Source organism: Phoxinus phoxinus, assembly GCF_949152265.1.
Source record: "Phoxinus phoxinus genome assembly, chromosome: 9".
NCBI lineage: Eukaryota > Metazoa > Chordata > Actinopteri > Cypriniformes > Leuciscidae > Phoxinus > Phoxinus phoxinus.
The window spans coordinates 2,729,863-2,746,816 of record NC_136884.1 but is presented as its reverse complement, the minus strand read 5'-3'; the positions used below and the strand labels follow the sequence as shown (position 1 = coordinate 2,746,816).

The 16,954-nt window shown below is 35.5% G+C and overlaps 1 protein-coding gene across 50 annotated transcripts in view; it reads right to left on the bottom strand.

Moving 5' to 3' along the window:
* Positions 1-16,954, bottom strand: part of plekha5 (pleckstrin homology domain containing, family A member 5) — a 149,532-nt gene that overhangs the window by 40,741 nt on the left and 91,837 nt on the right. For 42 of the 50 annotated variants that reach the window (XM_079623214.1, XM_079623225.1, XM_079623260.1 and 39 more), the window contains one exon: positions 5,765-5,848. In XM_079623214.1, the coding sequence (XP_079479340.1) occupies positions 5,765-5,848 (84 nt within the window). The other 8 variants (XM_079623218.1, XM_079623221.1, XM_079623222.1 and 5 more) reach the window with 6 other exon arrangements.

Here is a 16,954-nt window from a genome sequence, read left to right as displayed (position 1 = left end):
CGCTTTGACGGGCCTGTTTACAGACTGAAAGTGCTCCGTCTCGTAGAGATGCGTGGGATTACGGGACCCCTGCCGAAGCGGCGGAGGACAACATAATTCATTTCTGAGTGAGAGCGACCGCCCGCTCCCCACAAGGAGATGTTTCATGTTTCATATGCAACGTGGGTAAGACAAATCGGACGGCACACATAAATCTTGCATATCTCCACATTAGCAATGCATAGCAGGATATCAGGCAATTCAGTTCAAATACTTGCCTTGGGTTAGTGTTTGAGCAGAATTAATGAGACAGAATGGCAAAACAACCAGAGATGAATGGAGGATCCGCAGCTTAAGAGAAGCGGGTGAGGTTTAAGAGAACGGATGACAAAAAGGGCTCCCTGCAAAGCATTACCTGTTTAAAACAGGATGGACAAGTTTCCCACAATTCAGGCTAGAAAACAGAAGAAAAGGAAAGAAGATGAACTGAAAGCATAATCATTTCAGCTTTGAAAAAACTCAGAAGCAAATTATAGTTCACCAGAAACTCAGTGAAAATGGAAAATCCAGTTAAAACCAGATTCGGATGACAGACGTACTGGTTTCTATACTGAAGGTGGTCATTATTTGCGGTTTGTGTGGAAGAGGTTGACCGGTTTAGTTATGAACAACTTGACCACCTTCAGCTGATATGACTTGGATTTTCATTATGTTAGAGAAAGAAAAAAAAGGAGAAATAATAAAAAGAGAAAGGAGTGAAGGTTGTGTAATAAATTATAATGGAGCAGAAATGCTAGCCTCAAGATACTGGACTCTCCCTAATGACGCTAATTATTTTCTGTTTAATTACACAGACACCAACAGTACGTATAGCTTTGGCACCGAAGTTTCCCCATCGTCACCTCACGGGCCTGATTCATCTCAGCTGGACTTCTGGCTGTTCACATGTTGCTGAAGGCGTCTCAATCTGTCAGACATCAAACTAGCCGAGAATCACCCGCAGAGAACATGCTAATGCATGCAGGTTTCTTTACCATCATTTCTGTTAAAACACTGATATTAAAATATCAGATCTTAATATGACTTCATTTATTCTTACTAATACAGACTTCTAAAAAATGCTGGGTTGTTTCAACCCAATTTTGGGTCAATTATGGACAAACCCAGCAGTTGGGTTACATTTTTTTATTACATTTTTAACCCAACGTTTGGGTTTGTCCATATTTGACCCAAAATTGGGTTGAAACAACCCAGCATTTTTTAGTGTACTTACAAAAATACAAAAATCCATTATAAAAATGCAATTTTTTTATTTTTATTAAATATGATAGAAAAATTATATTAAATTATATTAAAAAACAAATAATTTCAAAATGTATTGTGTGGAAGTTGTTGTTGTTTTTCTCCAAAAATTACAATAACTATTTTATTGCATGTCATTTCTAACCAACTAGTAATAATTGTTTCAATCATGCAAAAAGTGGGTAAATATTATTAAATATTTTGTGTGTATTTAGCAAAAAAAAAAATGTTTATACAAAAAGTGTTTCAAATGTAACTTTCATCACATAATGCCATAAAACATACTATATACTTTTTTAAAGAAAACGAATGACAATACTCCTGTGATGTATGTGTATACATTGTTGGACTAATATTAAGTATTTTGTAATAAAGTACTGTTCAAAAAAATTTGATTAAAAATCACTGTACCAATTAAATCTTAAAATCTATAATATACATTTTATAATCTGGGCATTTTAGGAAAAACTAATATTTACCGTACATAGATATATAACAAAGTAGGCATAAATGCAGTTGAAGAAACACCCAAATATGACTGCATGGTTAATTGCTTCAGTAACGGAGGGCGTCTGAAGCTTTAGTCAGAGTTTTTACGGCACAGCGAGTGCTATTACGGCACACACCAGCCTCATATATCAACAGACTGGCACAATAATGAGGAAATATGAGGAGGGGGAAAAAATGACTGCGCAAATTAATGAGGTTCCACTGTGACGATGAGAAACGAAGGCACTTCAGGCCGAACGCCGCAGTCGTGTAGTCGCCGTGTAGTGAAAGTGACTGCGTCTCGCTCTCGTAACGAGGGCTGTGTGAAATCTTACGGCCAGAAGTTGAAGCAGATCATGGCTGTGTGCTTCTCGTTTAGGGCGAGAGGAAACCAACAGAATGGGGTCGTGGGCTTCCGTAACCCTGTTATCATGAAGACAAAATTTATATTGAATTTCACTGGCCTAGCGGTTGAATAAAGTATCTATCTATCTATCTATCTATCTATCTATCTATCTATCTATCTATCTATCTATCTATCTATCTATCTAAAACTCTCATGTTAGTCTTTATGGACACAATAATGCCAATTAAATATTTGCCATTATATTTTGTGCAAACTAATGGCAAGTAAGAAATGTTGTTGGGAAACTGGCGTTTTCAAACGGTCTCTATAACTCCTGCATCAATCTCCTCGACTGGTGATACTCTGGAAAAGTTTAATGTCCAGCTGATTGGACATTGGACATGGACATCCAATGGCCTTAATAAAGCCAGTCTGAAAGGTGAAGGGAATCTGTGGCTTGAGAAGCTGAATGTCCAAAAAATTAAAGTGCCCCTAATATGCTATTTTAAAGGTGTCTAGTTTTGTTTTGGAATATCCTACAACAGGTTTACATGAATCCAATGTCAAAAACACTTTAATTTACCTATAATATACTTTGCAGCATCACCTAATTTCTCACAGCGTCTGAAACACTTCAATCAAGGATCCAGTCTCTCTAAACCCCGCCTTTCTGAGAGCTTCCTCTGCTCTGATTGGTCAGAAGATCCAGTCTGTAGTGATTGGTCTACTCTACCCTGATTAATCAGATGACCCAGTCCGTTGTGATTGGTCTACAACATGTGATTGAAACGCTCATTAGCATACCTACAGGTGAAACTGGAAAAAATTGAATATGGTGCAAAAGTTCATTTATTTCAGTAAATCAACTTAAAAGGTGAAACTAATATATTATATAGACTCATTACATGCAAAGTGAGATATTTCAAGCCTTTATTTGTAATAATGTTGATGATTATGGCTCACAGCTTATGAAAACCCCAAATTCAAAATTAGAATATTGAATATTCAAAATAAGCTGTAAAAGAGAAGATCTCATAATCATCAAAATTATAACAAATAAAGGCTTGAAATATCTCACTTTGCATGTAATGAGTCTATATAATATATTAGTTTCACCTTTTAAGTTGAATTACTGAAATAAATGAACTTTTGCAAGATATTCCAATTTTTTTTTTTACACTTTTCAGATTTTTTATTGCAAAATCGGCAACAACCTTCTTGTTGCAAGCAACAAACCAATCAACCAAACCCCAGATATTGATTTTTACGGTACTTTGCAGTAAACGCAAAGCAGAAGCAAGGTCTCGGAGTGAAGACTTGCGTGCGCATCATATCCTGTTCTGTGCTCTGAGATGTCACAAACGCACGCACACCTTAAAGTGCGACTTTCTCACCTTGTCGAAAACCGCTCTGAGCAAAAATAAGTGTAAATCTCATTAGCATCGACTAAAAAAGCAAGATGGAGGTGATAATTGAAACAGGTAAAAAAAAGGATCCTGCAAAGCAGAACGTGGAGCTGAAGAAAGCATAACTTCTCTCATTAGTTTGCTCTGAAAAACACTCAAAACAAGACAAGACACAGCTTACTAAAGGAATAATTCACCTTTAGTACCAATAATTCATGTTGTTTCAAACCTGTATGATGTTCTTTCCTCCGTAGAAAACGAAAAGGAGATGTTTAGCAAAATGTTCATGCTTCCCCTGCAAACACTGAACATTGGTAACACTTTACAATAAGGTTTCAATGTATTAACTAACATGAACTTGCATTGAGCAAAGCATATGTTACAGTATTTATTAATTAATAAAAAATACAGTCGTTCATCGTCTGTTCATGTCAGTTCACAGTGCATTAGCTAATGTTAACAAATACAACTTTTGATGTTAATAATGCATCAGTAAATGTTGATATTAACATTAAGTAAGATGATAAATGCTGTAGAAGTATTGTTCATACTTAGTTCATGCTTACTGAAGTATCTAACTAATGAAACCTTATTGTAAGTGTTATCCTGAAAATAAATGGATAAACACAATCAAAGTAACCGGCATGACTTGATTTAATAATACTGATTATTTTAGAGCCATTTATATACTATTGTTGTTGTTATTATTACGGTATTATGATATTCATTGTAATGTTATAATGTAATATTTATTTTATTTTTTGAGTATTTATTTTAAATGTGTTTGTCATTTGTATTAGTTTAATATTAATATATACATTACATACTTCGTTTTTAAATATAAATGCAGTTTTTTTATATTTTATTTAGCTTTGACTTATTTTAATTTCTATGTATGCATTTCAGTTTTTCAAAATTAATACATTTTTAATTAATTTAATTTAATTAATTAATTTAATTAATTTTCACTTGTTCTTTTTTACATTTATTTTTTCATCTAATACTTAATGTATTTTATTTGTAATATATTTCAGCATTATTTCAATTGACAAAAATATTTTTTTAATAGTTTTAGATTAAGTTTTAGTTAACAATAACAACGCCGCCAGTAATATAGTGCATACGGAACTACTTTCACTGCTTTTTTTGTCATTTCTTCTCATCTTTGGAGGTTGTAGATGTCTGATGTGTGGAAACCTCTGCTTGTGTGTCCCACAGACGAAAGAAAGTCAAACCGGTTTTGAAACGACACAAGAGTGAACATTGTGCCGTACGTCTTCATGAGATTCAGTCTCTGCCGTCATCTCTTCAGAGCGAGAGGATTTGAAGTTTATCTACGGCAGCGTTTAGTTGGTATCTGCGAATGGAGACTACAGAGATTAAACCCGGCGTATGCTGGATAAGCGGCGGCGGAGGGAAGCTGTTGACTTTGCTAGAGGACGCAGGAGACAGAAGAAAAGAGAAAGAGAGCAAGATAAAGACTAGAGATGTGTTTGACAGCGCTGGGGCTCTCAGCTCGTTCTTCCAGCGGTTCGAGGGCATTCGGATGAGCACAATTATCAGGAGAGCAGCTCGCGTTGGACAGGAGAGGTGAGCTGTGAAGAAGAAGAAGAGGAGAGCATTTCCCCCCAGACTAAAGCCATGACATCACTTCCTGTCGGCTCCAGTCTGCCTAAACACCACCGCCCCGGATAGATGCATGCACGTAATCATTTTCTCAGCTCTTCATTAATTGCTGGCCTGTTAATTGGTAGTGGCTTTGTGTGAAAATGTGGGGGTGTGTTGACTATTTAGTGGCTCATTCTTTCAAACCACACACAACGAGTAACACTGGCATCCATTAGCAGACGGCCTGAGAAAAGCAATGCTTTAGGATGAATCTCATAAAAACCGTAACACACACACACACACACACACTTTTATGAGATTCAATCAACATGTACTCATCAGCAGACTAATGGAAAATAATAATGCCTTTATATCCTGAGTAACTTAATTATTTTGTCTCAAATGTGAATTTAGTACTTTCTCATTTTCATAATACCTCCAATTAACCAACATTCAATACACCCCCCAAGAACACAAATGAGCGTCCTTCTCCTGTGTGATATAACAGTAGAGGAGTACATTATCCAGCATGATGAATGTGGTGTGTGTGTGAACTTCAGACAAAGCGCTCTGTTTCTGACTCAATGCTGCAGGAAACTGTGAAGAGCCAGCGAGAGAGAAAGAAGTGACTCACTGTTCGTTGACGACAAAGATGCAGTTGTCTTGCGAAGGAACGCCTGTGACGGGATGCTTGCAGGTCACCTTTCGCTCATTGTGACTGTGAGGAGAGAAAAGAAACAGAAATTGTGGGAATTAGAGACATGTAAGACTGATGTTCACACTTTGACACTCGATAAAGAGCCGTATGATAATTGAAATTATTGATCTAGCAATGTGATTTACATTTCTCTGAGATACCGTCTGAATGTTGAATGTTGCTATCAGGGCGGAGAAAATTATGGTATGGTCTGCAAACTGTATTTTGCAATCTGCTTATCTGTATTTATTTTTTACATGGAGGTTGTTCAAGCAATGTCAAAATGCATCTTAAAAAAAAATGAGGTGTCATTATGAGTAAATATTGGCTACTAGTAGTATTTTTGGTTTACACCCTTAAGTTTAAAACATTTAAAAAATAATTATATAAACATATATGTAATATATTTGGAATTCAAGTATTTATCATTAAAAATTATTAATACTGTGATATCCAATTTACAGTAACTATTTACAATATTTAAATAAATACAATTATTAAATAATATACATATACAATATATATATATACTGTATGTATGTGTGTGTGTGTGTATATATATATATATATATATATATATATATATATATATATAAAATCTATGTTTATTTAAACAAAATTTATATTTATATTGTTTACATATATATTACAGTTTATATTTAAATAATCATATAATTTTTGTGATCAAAAACAGGGATACAAATATTATAAAAAATAAATGTGATAAATGATTCATACTGTAATTAAAATAAAATTATAAATAGAAATAAAAAAATATATGTTATTTTAGACAAATAATATAAATATATATATATATATATATATATATATATATATATATATATATATATATATATATATATATATACAGTGCTATGCATAATTTTAGACACCCATGCTAAAGTTGACTAAAAAGAGGAATAAAAAATCATCTTTTGGAAATTGAACTTAATGCCTTAATTTAAAAAAATAGGAAAAATCCAATCTTTAAGGACACCAATTTTCTTTGTGAATGAATAATGTATCGTAAATAAATAAATGTTCTTCCTTAAAATACAGGGTGCATAAGTTTGGACACCCCTATGTTAAATCCCCATAGAGGCAGGCAGATTTTTATTTTTAAAGGCCAGTTACTATATGGATCCAGGATACTCTGCATCCTGATAAAGTTCCCTTGGCCTCTGGAATTAAAATAGCCCCACATCATCACATAGCCTTCACCATACCTGGAGATTAGCATGGGGTACTTTCCATAAGATCATCTCTCAATGCAAATCAAACCAGCAGTTAGGCGAACTGAAATAAAACCATGCCAATCTCCAGGTATGGTGAAGGATATGTGATGATGTGGGGATATTTTAATTCCAGAGGCCAAGGGAACTTTATCAGGATGCAGAGTATATATATATTAAAGATATGTATAGATATATAAAAAAATATATTTAAAAAAATAATATATACACACACACACACACACACACATACACACACAATAAATATATACACAGTGTATTATACATGAATAACTTGTTGTTTTGCTCAGTTGCAAGTCACTTTGGATACAAGCATCTGCTAAATGAATGTAAATAGTTATTATAACTATAACTAAACTATAACCCAAACTGTAACCCAACTAGATTGAGCAAAATGGTCTACCAGATTGACGTCCACTCCTCCAGCTGATAGTCCAGCTAAACCAGCTGTGACCAGTTACAACCCATGTAAACCCAGAATACCTTTAGAGTCAAGTCTGATGTAACCCAGATGAAAACTCAACAGATGACATCTACCCAAAAATCTCCTCAGCAACATCCTCCTGAATAAACACACACACTCACAGAAAACTACACACCTTGAGCGAGGGGTGGTGCAGAATTTCAACATGTCTCTCCCTCCGGGGGCCGCCGGTGGCTCTGTGTCCCCTCAATCCTGTCTCTCTCTCTCTCTCTCTCTCTCTACTCCTGCTGTTTACCACCAACCCAAGCATGTAGTCACTGCTGCTGCCTTCCTCAGTCATACGCCCCGATCACAAGAGCATGGAGACACACACACACACACACACACACACCCACCGTCTCTCTTCTCCACCCTCTTCCTCTCTGCCATGAGGCGCCGACGTCTCAACAAACACAATTACCAGCGCAGTCACACGCAGACACAGCCATGAGAGGACAGAGGAGGCCGTTCACACAAGAGAAAGGCCGTTTAGCAGTGATAAGCGCACACAACGGCCTCTTCTCTCACATGGAGAAGTCACAGGGCTGCTGGGTAACATGTGGACAGTCTGCGGCATGCTGGTAATAACACGTTTTGAGGCGGACGAATCAAGGTTGAGGAGAACTTCACAAAACACTCACACAAACACACAAACACACACACATACACACATACACACAGAGAGAGAGTTGAGGAGAACTTCACAAAACACTCACACACAGAGTTGAGGAGAACTTCACAAAACACTCACACACATGTATAAAGCACTAGTATTTTCCAATCAAATTTAGCATAACGGAGAAGTGCGATAAGTTGTCAATCATGAGATGTGATTTCTAGTGTGTGGAAGTCCGACCTAATCTGCACTTTGCAATGTAGTGTTGTCAAAAGTATTGATTTTGAGATGCATATCGATACTGAAATATCTGAAACGCTTCCAATACTCATTTTCAGCAGATTACATGATACCAGCTGCAGTTTCTCTCTCTCTCTCTCTCTTCAACAGCGAGTGACACACAAACCTGCCTCTCATTTATCATTTATTTTGCTCTGGATGAATATTGTTGGTGTTACAGGGCTTGAATTTCAGCGTAGGATTGTGCTCACACCCATAGTAAAGCCGCCTCTCAGTAATACATTTAGTTCTTTTTTACTGCTTATTGCGCTTATAAACAGTCAAATACACACACAAAAAATGTTGTGCACCAGGTCTTAACGTGACAGCAGCATATTATACCTGCTGCCAAATTATGAAAATATATAAAAAATATCTATATGGGAGATTTTCCTCATAGTATCAATGTCAAAATTGTGGCCAATGAAAATGCTGAGTGGCAAGTAACTTTGGAAAACCGCTAGCCACAGTGGTTGGTGAGCAAAAAAGTTAATGTCAAGCCCTTTATTATATATATGGTGATATTTCTTACACTGCCTTCAAGCTAATGAAAATTTAAATAAACAAAATGTTGTACACTCAATTGAGTCTTTTTGCATTACAGTAATGACAATTTTGGAGGAAATGTGCTTATGTCAAGAAAATTTCTTAATGCAAAAAATAAATTCAAATCCTTAAAGCTAAAAAAAAAAATACAATAAAAAATAATTTAAAAAATGCCACAAAGATTGATGCCCATGGATGTATTATGGATTGAAAAGCGGTTGTTAAAGTGATGATCATCTTTCCAGAGTGAGTGTTGCCTTGGCAACAATAAATGAACCAGTACACAGCACAGAAACCGTGAGCACGATCGTCCCAAACGGTTTCAGCAACCCAAAGTTTGAGTCAATCATATCGCTCGCAGTGGGTTTCAATTGAACAGATTTCCAGATGAGAAGCACAAAAGGACCTAATGATCTTGTCCAAGGTGAACGAGGGACAATCAATATGTTACTGTTACTTAGACTTACGCAGAGTTAAAAGCTTTCAAAAAGGAGATTAGATAAAGATTTTCAGTCTGGGCCATGACAACATAAAGACACATAATCCAGCTTCTTGGAAAAGGAAACAGTATGCTAGTAATAGTTAACACTCCTCGCTCGAGTACATGTGACACGACACCATACATTATGTCACGTATAGACCGATGCGGGACGTCTTCATGCATACATGCATGGCCGACAGAAGATCGCATAAAAATAGCTTCAGCGCCTCTCTCTCTCCGCCACTCAGAGGTGCGTTTGAGCGAGGAAGTCACACTTCGCTTGGTTCTGTCACATGTGCAGATCACCAGGGCTGGTCTATTCCTCTGCCAGGTGTGCTGGAGAACAGGTGGACACGTCCAGGTGTCCGTCCGCTCTCCAATCACTGCAAGACCCCCTCAAACGGCCCAAACGCATGAGCGAGAGAGACGACAGCGGATGATCAGGAGCTGACAAGAAAACACACATCTTCATGAATCTCCACATCACGACGGCACTCTAAGCGGCTTTTTTAAGGTGTGTTAAACACAGATTGATTTTCTTGACATCAGAGGACACATAATGTACAGATGGGTTTATAAACTACATACAGCTGCCACTTCAGTGTAACCGAGACCAGCAAAGACATGGTAAAAACACAAGTTATATATATTCTACCATTTTTTTTTTGCATTGTAATTTTTTCTCCGTGGAATCTGAGCTTTACAGTAGAGCCACAGTTTACTTCACAAAAAAGGTGTAACAATTTATGTATATAAAAATAATTATGTGTATTTTGATATTCTTCAGCAAAGTTATTTTTTTCATACTAAAAACTATGGATTCTTTACAAAATTTGTATGTTCCTCTTCCGGGTCAAAACTGACCTGAATTCGAAATAATGCACTAAAACATTTTAAAATCAACTGCAAAAATTAGTAGAGACATTTGGAGATGATTTTAAGCAAAATAGTTGAAAGCCTATAAATACAACCACTTGTAATGTGACATTATTGCTTTTTTTGTAATTTTTTGTAATTTTGTAATTATTAATTTTGACCAATAGGGGTGTGGTGACACCAAATTGATCTGGTGTGGTCAGTGTTGGGTTACAATTACCAGTACACACAAAGTTTGGTGTCAATATGTCAAATCTTTCCAGTGATACAGCAGCCACAGACACAAACTGGTTTTTGCCGGCATGGTCTGAAGATGATGTGAATCGAATTAGGTGAAACTAGGAGTTTGAAAAAGTAGTTTTATTAAAAGAAAATCTAAATGGCGTACAAGAAGTTTGCTCGACTATTGGTATTTATGTTCTCATGATCAACGGAATCTATTAACACCAGTTTCGCTTCAATAGACCAGATTCATCAAACGCTATTACCATTTTTTTTACCACAAGGTGGCGCTGTCTCAAAACTTTGAGTATCTTCTCTGCACAGTGCCGATAACACTTACAGAGTATCATAACATATGTCAATGTGTTCGTAAAATATAGCATTTTGCAACATAATTTAAAATGGTCAATATGGGACAACTAAGTATACACTAAAAAATGCTGGTTTGTTTCAACTACATTTTTGGGTCAAATATGGACAAAACCAAACGTTGGGTTAAAAATATAATTTAAACATTTAACCCAACGGCTGGGTTTGTCCATATTTGACCCAAAATTGGATTGAAACAGCCCAGCATTTTTTAGAGTGTAGTTCAGTTGCACCAAATCTTTTGATTTTTGGCCATACCGTTCAGAAGTTATAAGCAAAAATAACTATTTAATTTCTCACATCCACTAGGTGGCACTGTGCCAAAACGGTGCAGGTATGCCTAGGTCATTGATGTCATAACAGAGTTTGGTGTGAATATGTTACGGAGATATAGCCAATTTTGCCGTGCTCTTCGTCAAATTTGTGTGCTTGCTTTGAACAGCTTGGACACAAATGAAGGCTTGTTTTTCTCTCATGCACTTCAAAGAGATGAGCACTTAATTTGATTAATGGGGTAAAACTAGTAATATTAGTAATGGAGAACATTGATAGCTCATTTTCTGCTGGGTCGTTGTGAAAGCCTGCGGCGGCACAAGGGAAATTGCTGAAAATCACAAGTGCCTGTTTGAGCTTTCACAGAGATATGCTCATGTGATCATTCACCGAGCTTTTTGAGAAGTGCCTGTCCTCGCCACCGGCTACAGAGACGGGAGTCAGAAAACAACACACTGTGAATGATAAGACTGGAGAAGTGGATGTTGTGGTAATGACAGGACATGTCGGTATACTCACTTAAAGCCCTGTTGCACTTACTAAGAGCGGGTGCGGAGTTGATAGCAATCAGTGATGTCAAGGGAAATTCAGTAATGATTATTTTATTGGAATAAAATCAACAAGCATTTTCCACTGTTCCTTTACTCTGACGGCAAACAAGCACATTACAAATCACACTAATTGGATGTAAACACAATTTGTCAAAGCTCAAGCCACAGGCTAAGAGAGAGAAAGAGCAAACAGAGAGAGCGATCATGACAGGAAGTGATAATGCTTTTAAAAGGGAGGCAGCAAGTAGGGAGAATCAATATAAAGTGCATGGGCAACAAGTTAAAATGGTTTCTGTGTACAAGCAGCTTTTAAGATGATACTGTACATCAGTGACAAAAAAATATCAGAGAAAATAACATTTATATACTGTAATGTATAGTTTTGCAGTATGCATACTCTATGACCAATCATAACTAGGGCTGGGCATTTTTCGATTAATTGATTTTTTAAATGTGGTCGATTCAAAATTCGTTTTTTTTTTAAGTTTTTTTCATATGTATTTACCTATCACCCAAAAGGCAGTATTAGTTTTCCTACACTGGCTTGCAGTCTCCATGTTTCTCTTAAACATAAAATAACCTTATCCTGATTGATCAAGGCATTCTGACTTGTCTAATTTTCAGCATCAATTTTTCATCTTGCATCAAAATCCTGTCTATTGATTGTATGCATTTGAAGTTGGGATAAAAAGAGTTTCATATACAGGTTTGTGGCTTTATTTCTTTTTATTAATTAACCACTTGTAAACTTATGTTCACTGTTTTTATAAATAAATATAGGATCTGTATTAAATCTATATTCATTGAGTCGAATCGGGAATCGAAATCTAATTTAGAATTGAAATTGAATCGAGAATCGAAATCGAATCGAATTGGAACATCTGAATCGATACCCAGCCCTAATCATAACCATATCACACGACACTGAAATAGTGTATTATGCAATGAACATGGCAACTAAAATTATTTTGACTCATTTGCCAACAGTCAAGATATTTTTATTCAAAAATGAATCAGAAAAGTATAAGTCACATTTAATCCTTAAAGCCGCAAATTTCGACAGTGCTCTAAATGATCAACATGACAAAAAATATATTTAAAGTAAAGAAAACGAATGATATAATAACTTTTTATATTATTAGTGATATTTCAAGATAAACATTTACTAGACTGAAGCAATGTAGGTTCACTTGATTCATCTTTTTTTTTTTTTTTTTTATCATATTCAATAAATATGAACATCAGGTTTTTGAGGAAGGTTTATTGCATCTCTCAATCATCATTGTATTGCACTGCATTCCATTATATGTTTTAAAACTACAGAGCCTTGATCATAAATCTAAGCACTTAAATATCATTTTACTACAAGATATTATTGGGTGACGGCGGATATTTATATCCATTTTATGACAGTAGTCTGCTATACTGTTATAAAGATCTCAATGATTTACATACGCAGATTTCATCTTACTTTTTGGCCATACAACTATCAGCATATGCAGCAATATTAAAAAAATAAATACAGAATAAAATATGAGCTCCATTTTCTCACTATATGAGCAATAAAGCCTGATGTATCAATACATTTAGATTTTGTCTAAAGGTTCATAAACTATTTAAAAAACATAATTTACAAAACTTCATACTGGAGTATAACGAATTTAGTGTACACTAAAACAAAATGCAGTGTATAATGTGTACACAACATATCTCATTTACAGAGTAAAATGACATGAGAGAGTGTCCGTCCAGCCATTATGATCATTAAATGTCTCAAAATGCGGAATAAAATGGTTATAATTGACGTGACCCAGTTGCTAAATTTAGTTTCACATTCTCTGAAAGGTTCTTCCGGAAATAAACAATGTTTTCAGTGTTTATAGTGTTCCTCTGGGCATTGAAAAGCTCAGGGAGAAAATGGACAATGAAGCATTTGCTCCCAGTGGAGCGTCTGCCATTCACACAGACGACCTTTCTGAAAGGCCAGCATGCCCTCGCGCCCTCCCGTTACCCTCGCTGCTTTCACACCAGCTTTCTACGAGAACCTTTCCTTGACGTGCACACACGCTGATGTCTGAAAGATTTGAGTTTTTGGTGATAGAACATGTGGCATGATGGATCATCCTGCATGCTGTGGTGATTTACCAAGTCAAAACACACGGGAAATGCTGATTATACACTCACTGTAAACACTAGCGCTCAAAATAATTAATTGGTTTGAGTAGGACAAACTTGAATTAAGCGAATTAGTTCAGTCAAATTAACTTTTATGAGTATTTAGCACTTTCTTTTTCTTTCAAGTTCACAGAACTGATATATTTTAAGTAAACTGAACTGTTTCATTGTTTTAGGTTTATTTCTTTTAATTTAGACGAACTTAAGTTTAACTGAAACGACTGGGATGTCTATTTCCCAGCATGCTTTGCAGATGGCACTCGAAAGGGAGAGTAAATGCTAAAATTAAGTGTAATATAAAGTTTTGTTTTTTTGTGCAAGATTAATGTTAAGTGATTTGGTAGTGATTCATGTTTTGTTATGCTAATTTAGAAGAATTTCTGTTAATGCTCTTGATTTGAGAGCAAATAATACCTTTATATTAAGATATATTATAAGGTATTTTATATAATTGCACTCATACAGCAAGTGCTTCTGTATAACATACTATTGCTAATATGTTAGCAAATTAGTATGTTAGCAGATTAGCTTGTTAAAGCTAAGTTTATACTAATAAAAGTGTTCACATTGAGATTACATTCAAGTTAATTGTATGAACTAGTGTACTCATACATTTTAATTGTTCTTAACTTGAAATGTTTAAGTAAAAAATAAAAAACTGCTAGTTCTGCTTACTTAAATTTTGAATTTCAGAACTTAACAAATTTGAGGCAATTGATTGAAAAAAAAAACTTTCTAACCTCCCCAACTCAAAATTTTCTAGTGACTGGTCACATCTAAATTTTTGTGTTCAATGATGATAAAAAGTGATCAATTTGCAGAATTTCACTTTGGCCAATTGAAGAATTTAGATGTGACCAGTCACTAGAAATGTTTGAGTTGGGGAGGTTAGATTTTTTTTACAGTGTACTCAAATTATGGTATAGATGCCAAAAACTTAATTTCTAAAATTAATTCATTTTCAATGTCAAAAGCTAGTAACTCCATGCTTTGCTAAGCAGTCAACTTATATAAACAATCTATTTTGATTCAGTAATATGGTGTAATTCTGAATAAAACTGGATATTCAACAAGAAAAATAAAACGTACGATAGGACTTGTTTTTTTTTCAGTGAAATTGGCAGAATTATGAAAAGTAGGAGCCAGATTTGAATGCAAGCATGCTAAAGCAATGGCTAAAAAGCTATTGGTTAACGTTATACAATATATTGCATTGCTTGACAAGAACGATTTTACATTCCAATTAAAATCATGAAGACAAACATGCTATTTGTACTTGAAATACCATGCAATACTGTTAACAATAAGATGGGGAACACATTTTGACATTTATAAAACAAGCTATCTGAAGCACATCATGAAATCATGCATCTCCCTAGTTCTCAAACACTATTTAGAAGATAAATGACATTTATATGAGTACATAAAAGTATGAATAAAAAGACCGCTTCTGCCAGTCTTAAAGCTAATGATGCATTTCAGTTTAGATGAATCATCTCTGAATGATTGAATCTCTCTCCAGCATCATCTGATCTGAAAGCCCAACTCATAATTAGTAAATGACTCAATGAAAAGTGTGATATATGGCACACATATCAGGCCTTACTCGTTCATAATGCCGCACTGTTTAGAAGAGATACCGGCCCGCTGCAAATGTCAAACTTTTGATAAAATCTTAATTTAAAAAGTCTCTGAAGAACAACCAGTGGAGAATAAACGTTTCATGGCATTCACATCTAAGAAACATCACACGCTTGGGTGCAGTTTAAGAAAAATGTCTAAAAAGCGGCAAATCCATGGACAGGCTTATCTTATTAAGAGAAAGGGCCAATATAAGCCGCCCATGTAGAAGCCGTTTTAACTGAGCAAATGGAAAGAAAGAGCAAATCCTCTCATTTGTTACTTAATCAGGGAGTAATTCCTTCGAGAAGTTTGATTCCAGAATAAGTGATTGTATATTTCATAAGCGGGTTAACCAAGGATAATTTGGGAGTATACAGAGGTCATAGCACCGATTGGTTGTGGCAAAAGAGCAATTGGCACTTATTAAGGCATGTATCATGCAATTACTCAGTCAATGTTTATGTAAATGGTGCAAATGAAAGCAGAGGACCATTGTGCAGTTCACTTAGAAATTGTCTTGAGTATGTAAGATGCTCCAGTTTCCATGAACATCGAAGCATCAAACAGCAGAAGAAGTAAATTGAGTTTAATTGAGGCGGATCATTGGTTTTAGCCGATAAGAAGACGTGCATAAACTACAATGGAAACACATTTGCCAAATAAATCCCAACAAAAACTCACATGACATTGCCTCAAATGAGGATGTAATTGGATAACTGGACTAACCAGCAGACCAATCGCATCGCAAATGTTGGGTTGGTCACATTCGGAAATGAATCACAATGGTTGGGTATAATTACCTCAAAGAAGTGTCTCGCATGATTGCGTTCACAAACACCAAGCATGAACGCAAGATAACATGAGCCTTTATTTCTTTTCGTCTACACGCTCAGAGGCAATTATGAGTTTTAAAAAAGAGCCACCAATTTGTTCTCTTGAACACATGGGATGGAAACAGTGCTTTATTAGCAAATGTTTAATGCGATAATCCAACTTCGGGAAAATAGCTTGTGAAACACTGGGTTTGGGTTTTCATAAAACCTCCGTTGTCAGTAGTACGACTCTGAGCAGCATCACAATATCAAGTCAAGTCACCTTTATATAGTGTTTATACAATAGACTAGAGATTTGATTAAAGCAGCTTTACACGGATAAACAGAAAAATGATGATTCAATGACGCAAACAGAGTTCAAATCTGCTGTTAAGCAGCTCTAAAAAGAAGAAAAAGTGCCATTGTTCAGCGGATGTCAGTTCAGTGTTGATTCAGTTTCATTCAATAACTGTGTAAAGATCATCAAATGAGAAACGAGTTGAATGCAGCTCTGTAGAAAACAGTCATGTCTTCATCAGCTCAGTTCAGTTCTTATCAAATAGGCTCAGTACAGTCAAATCCATGGTA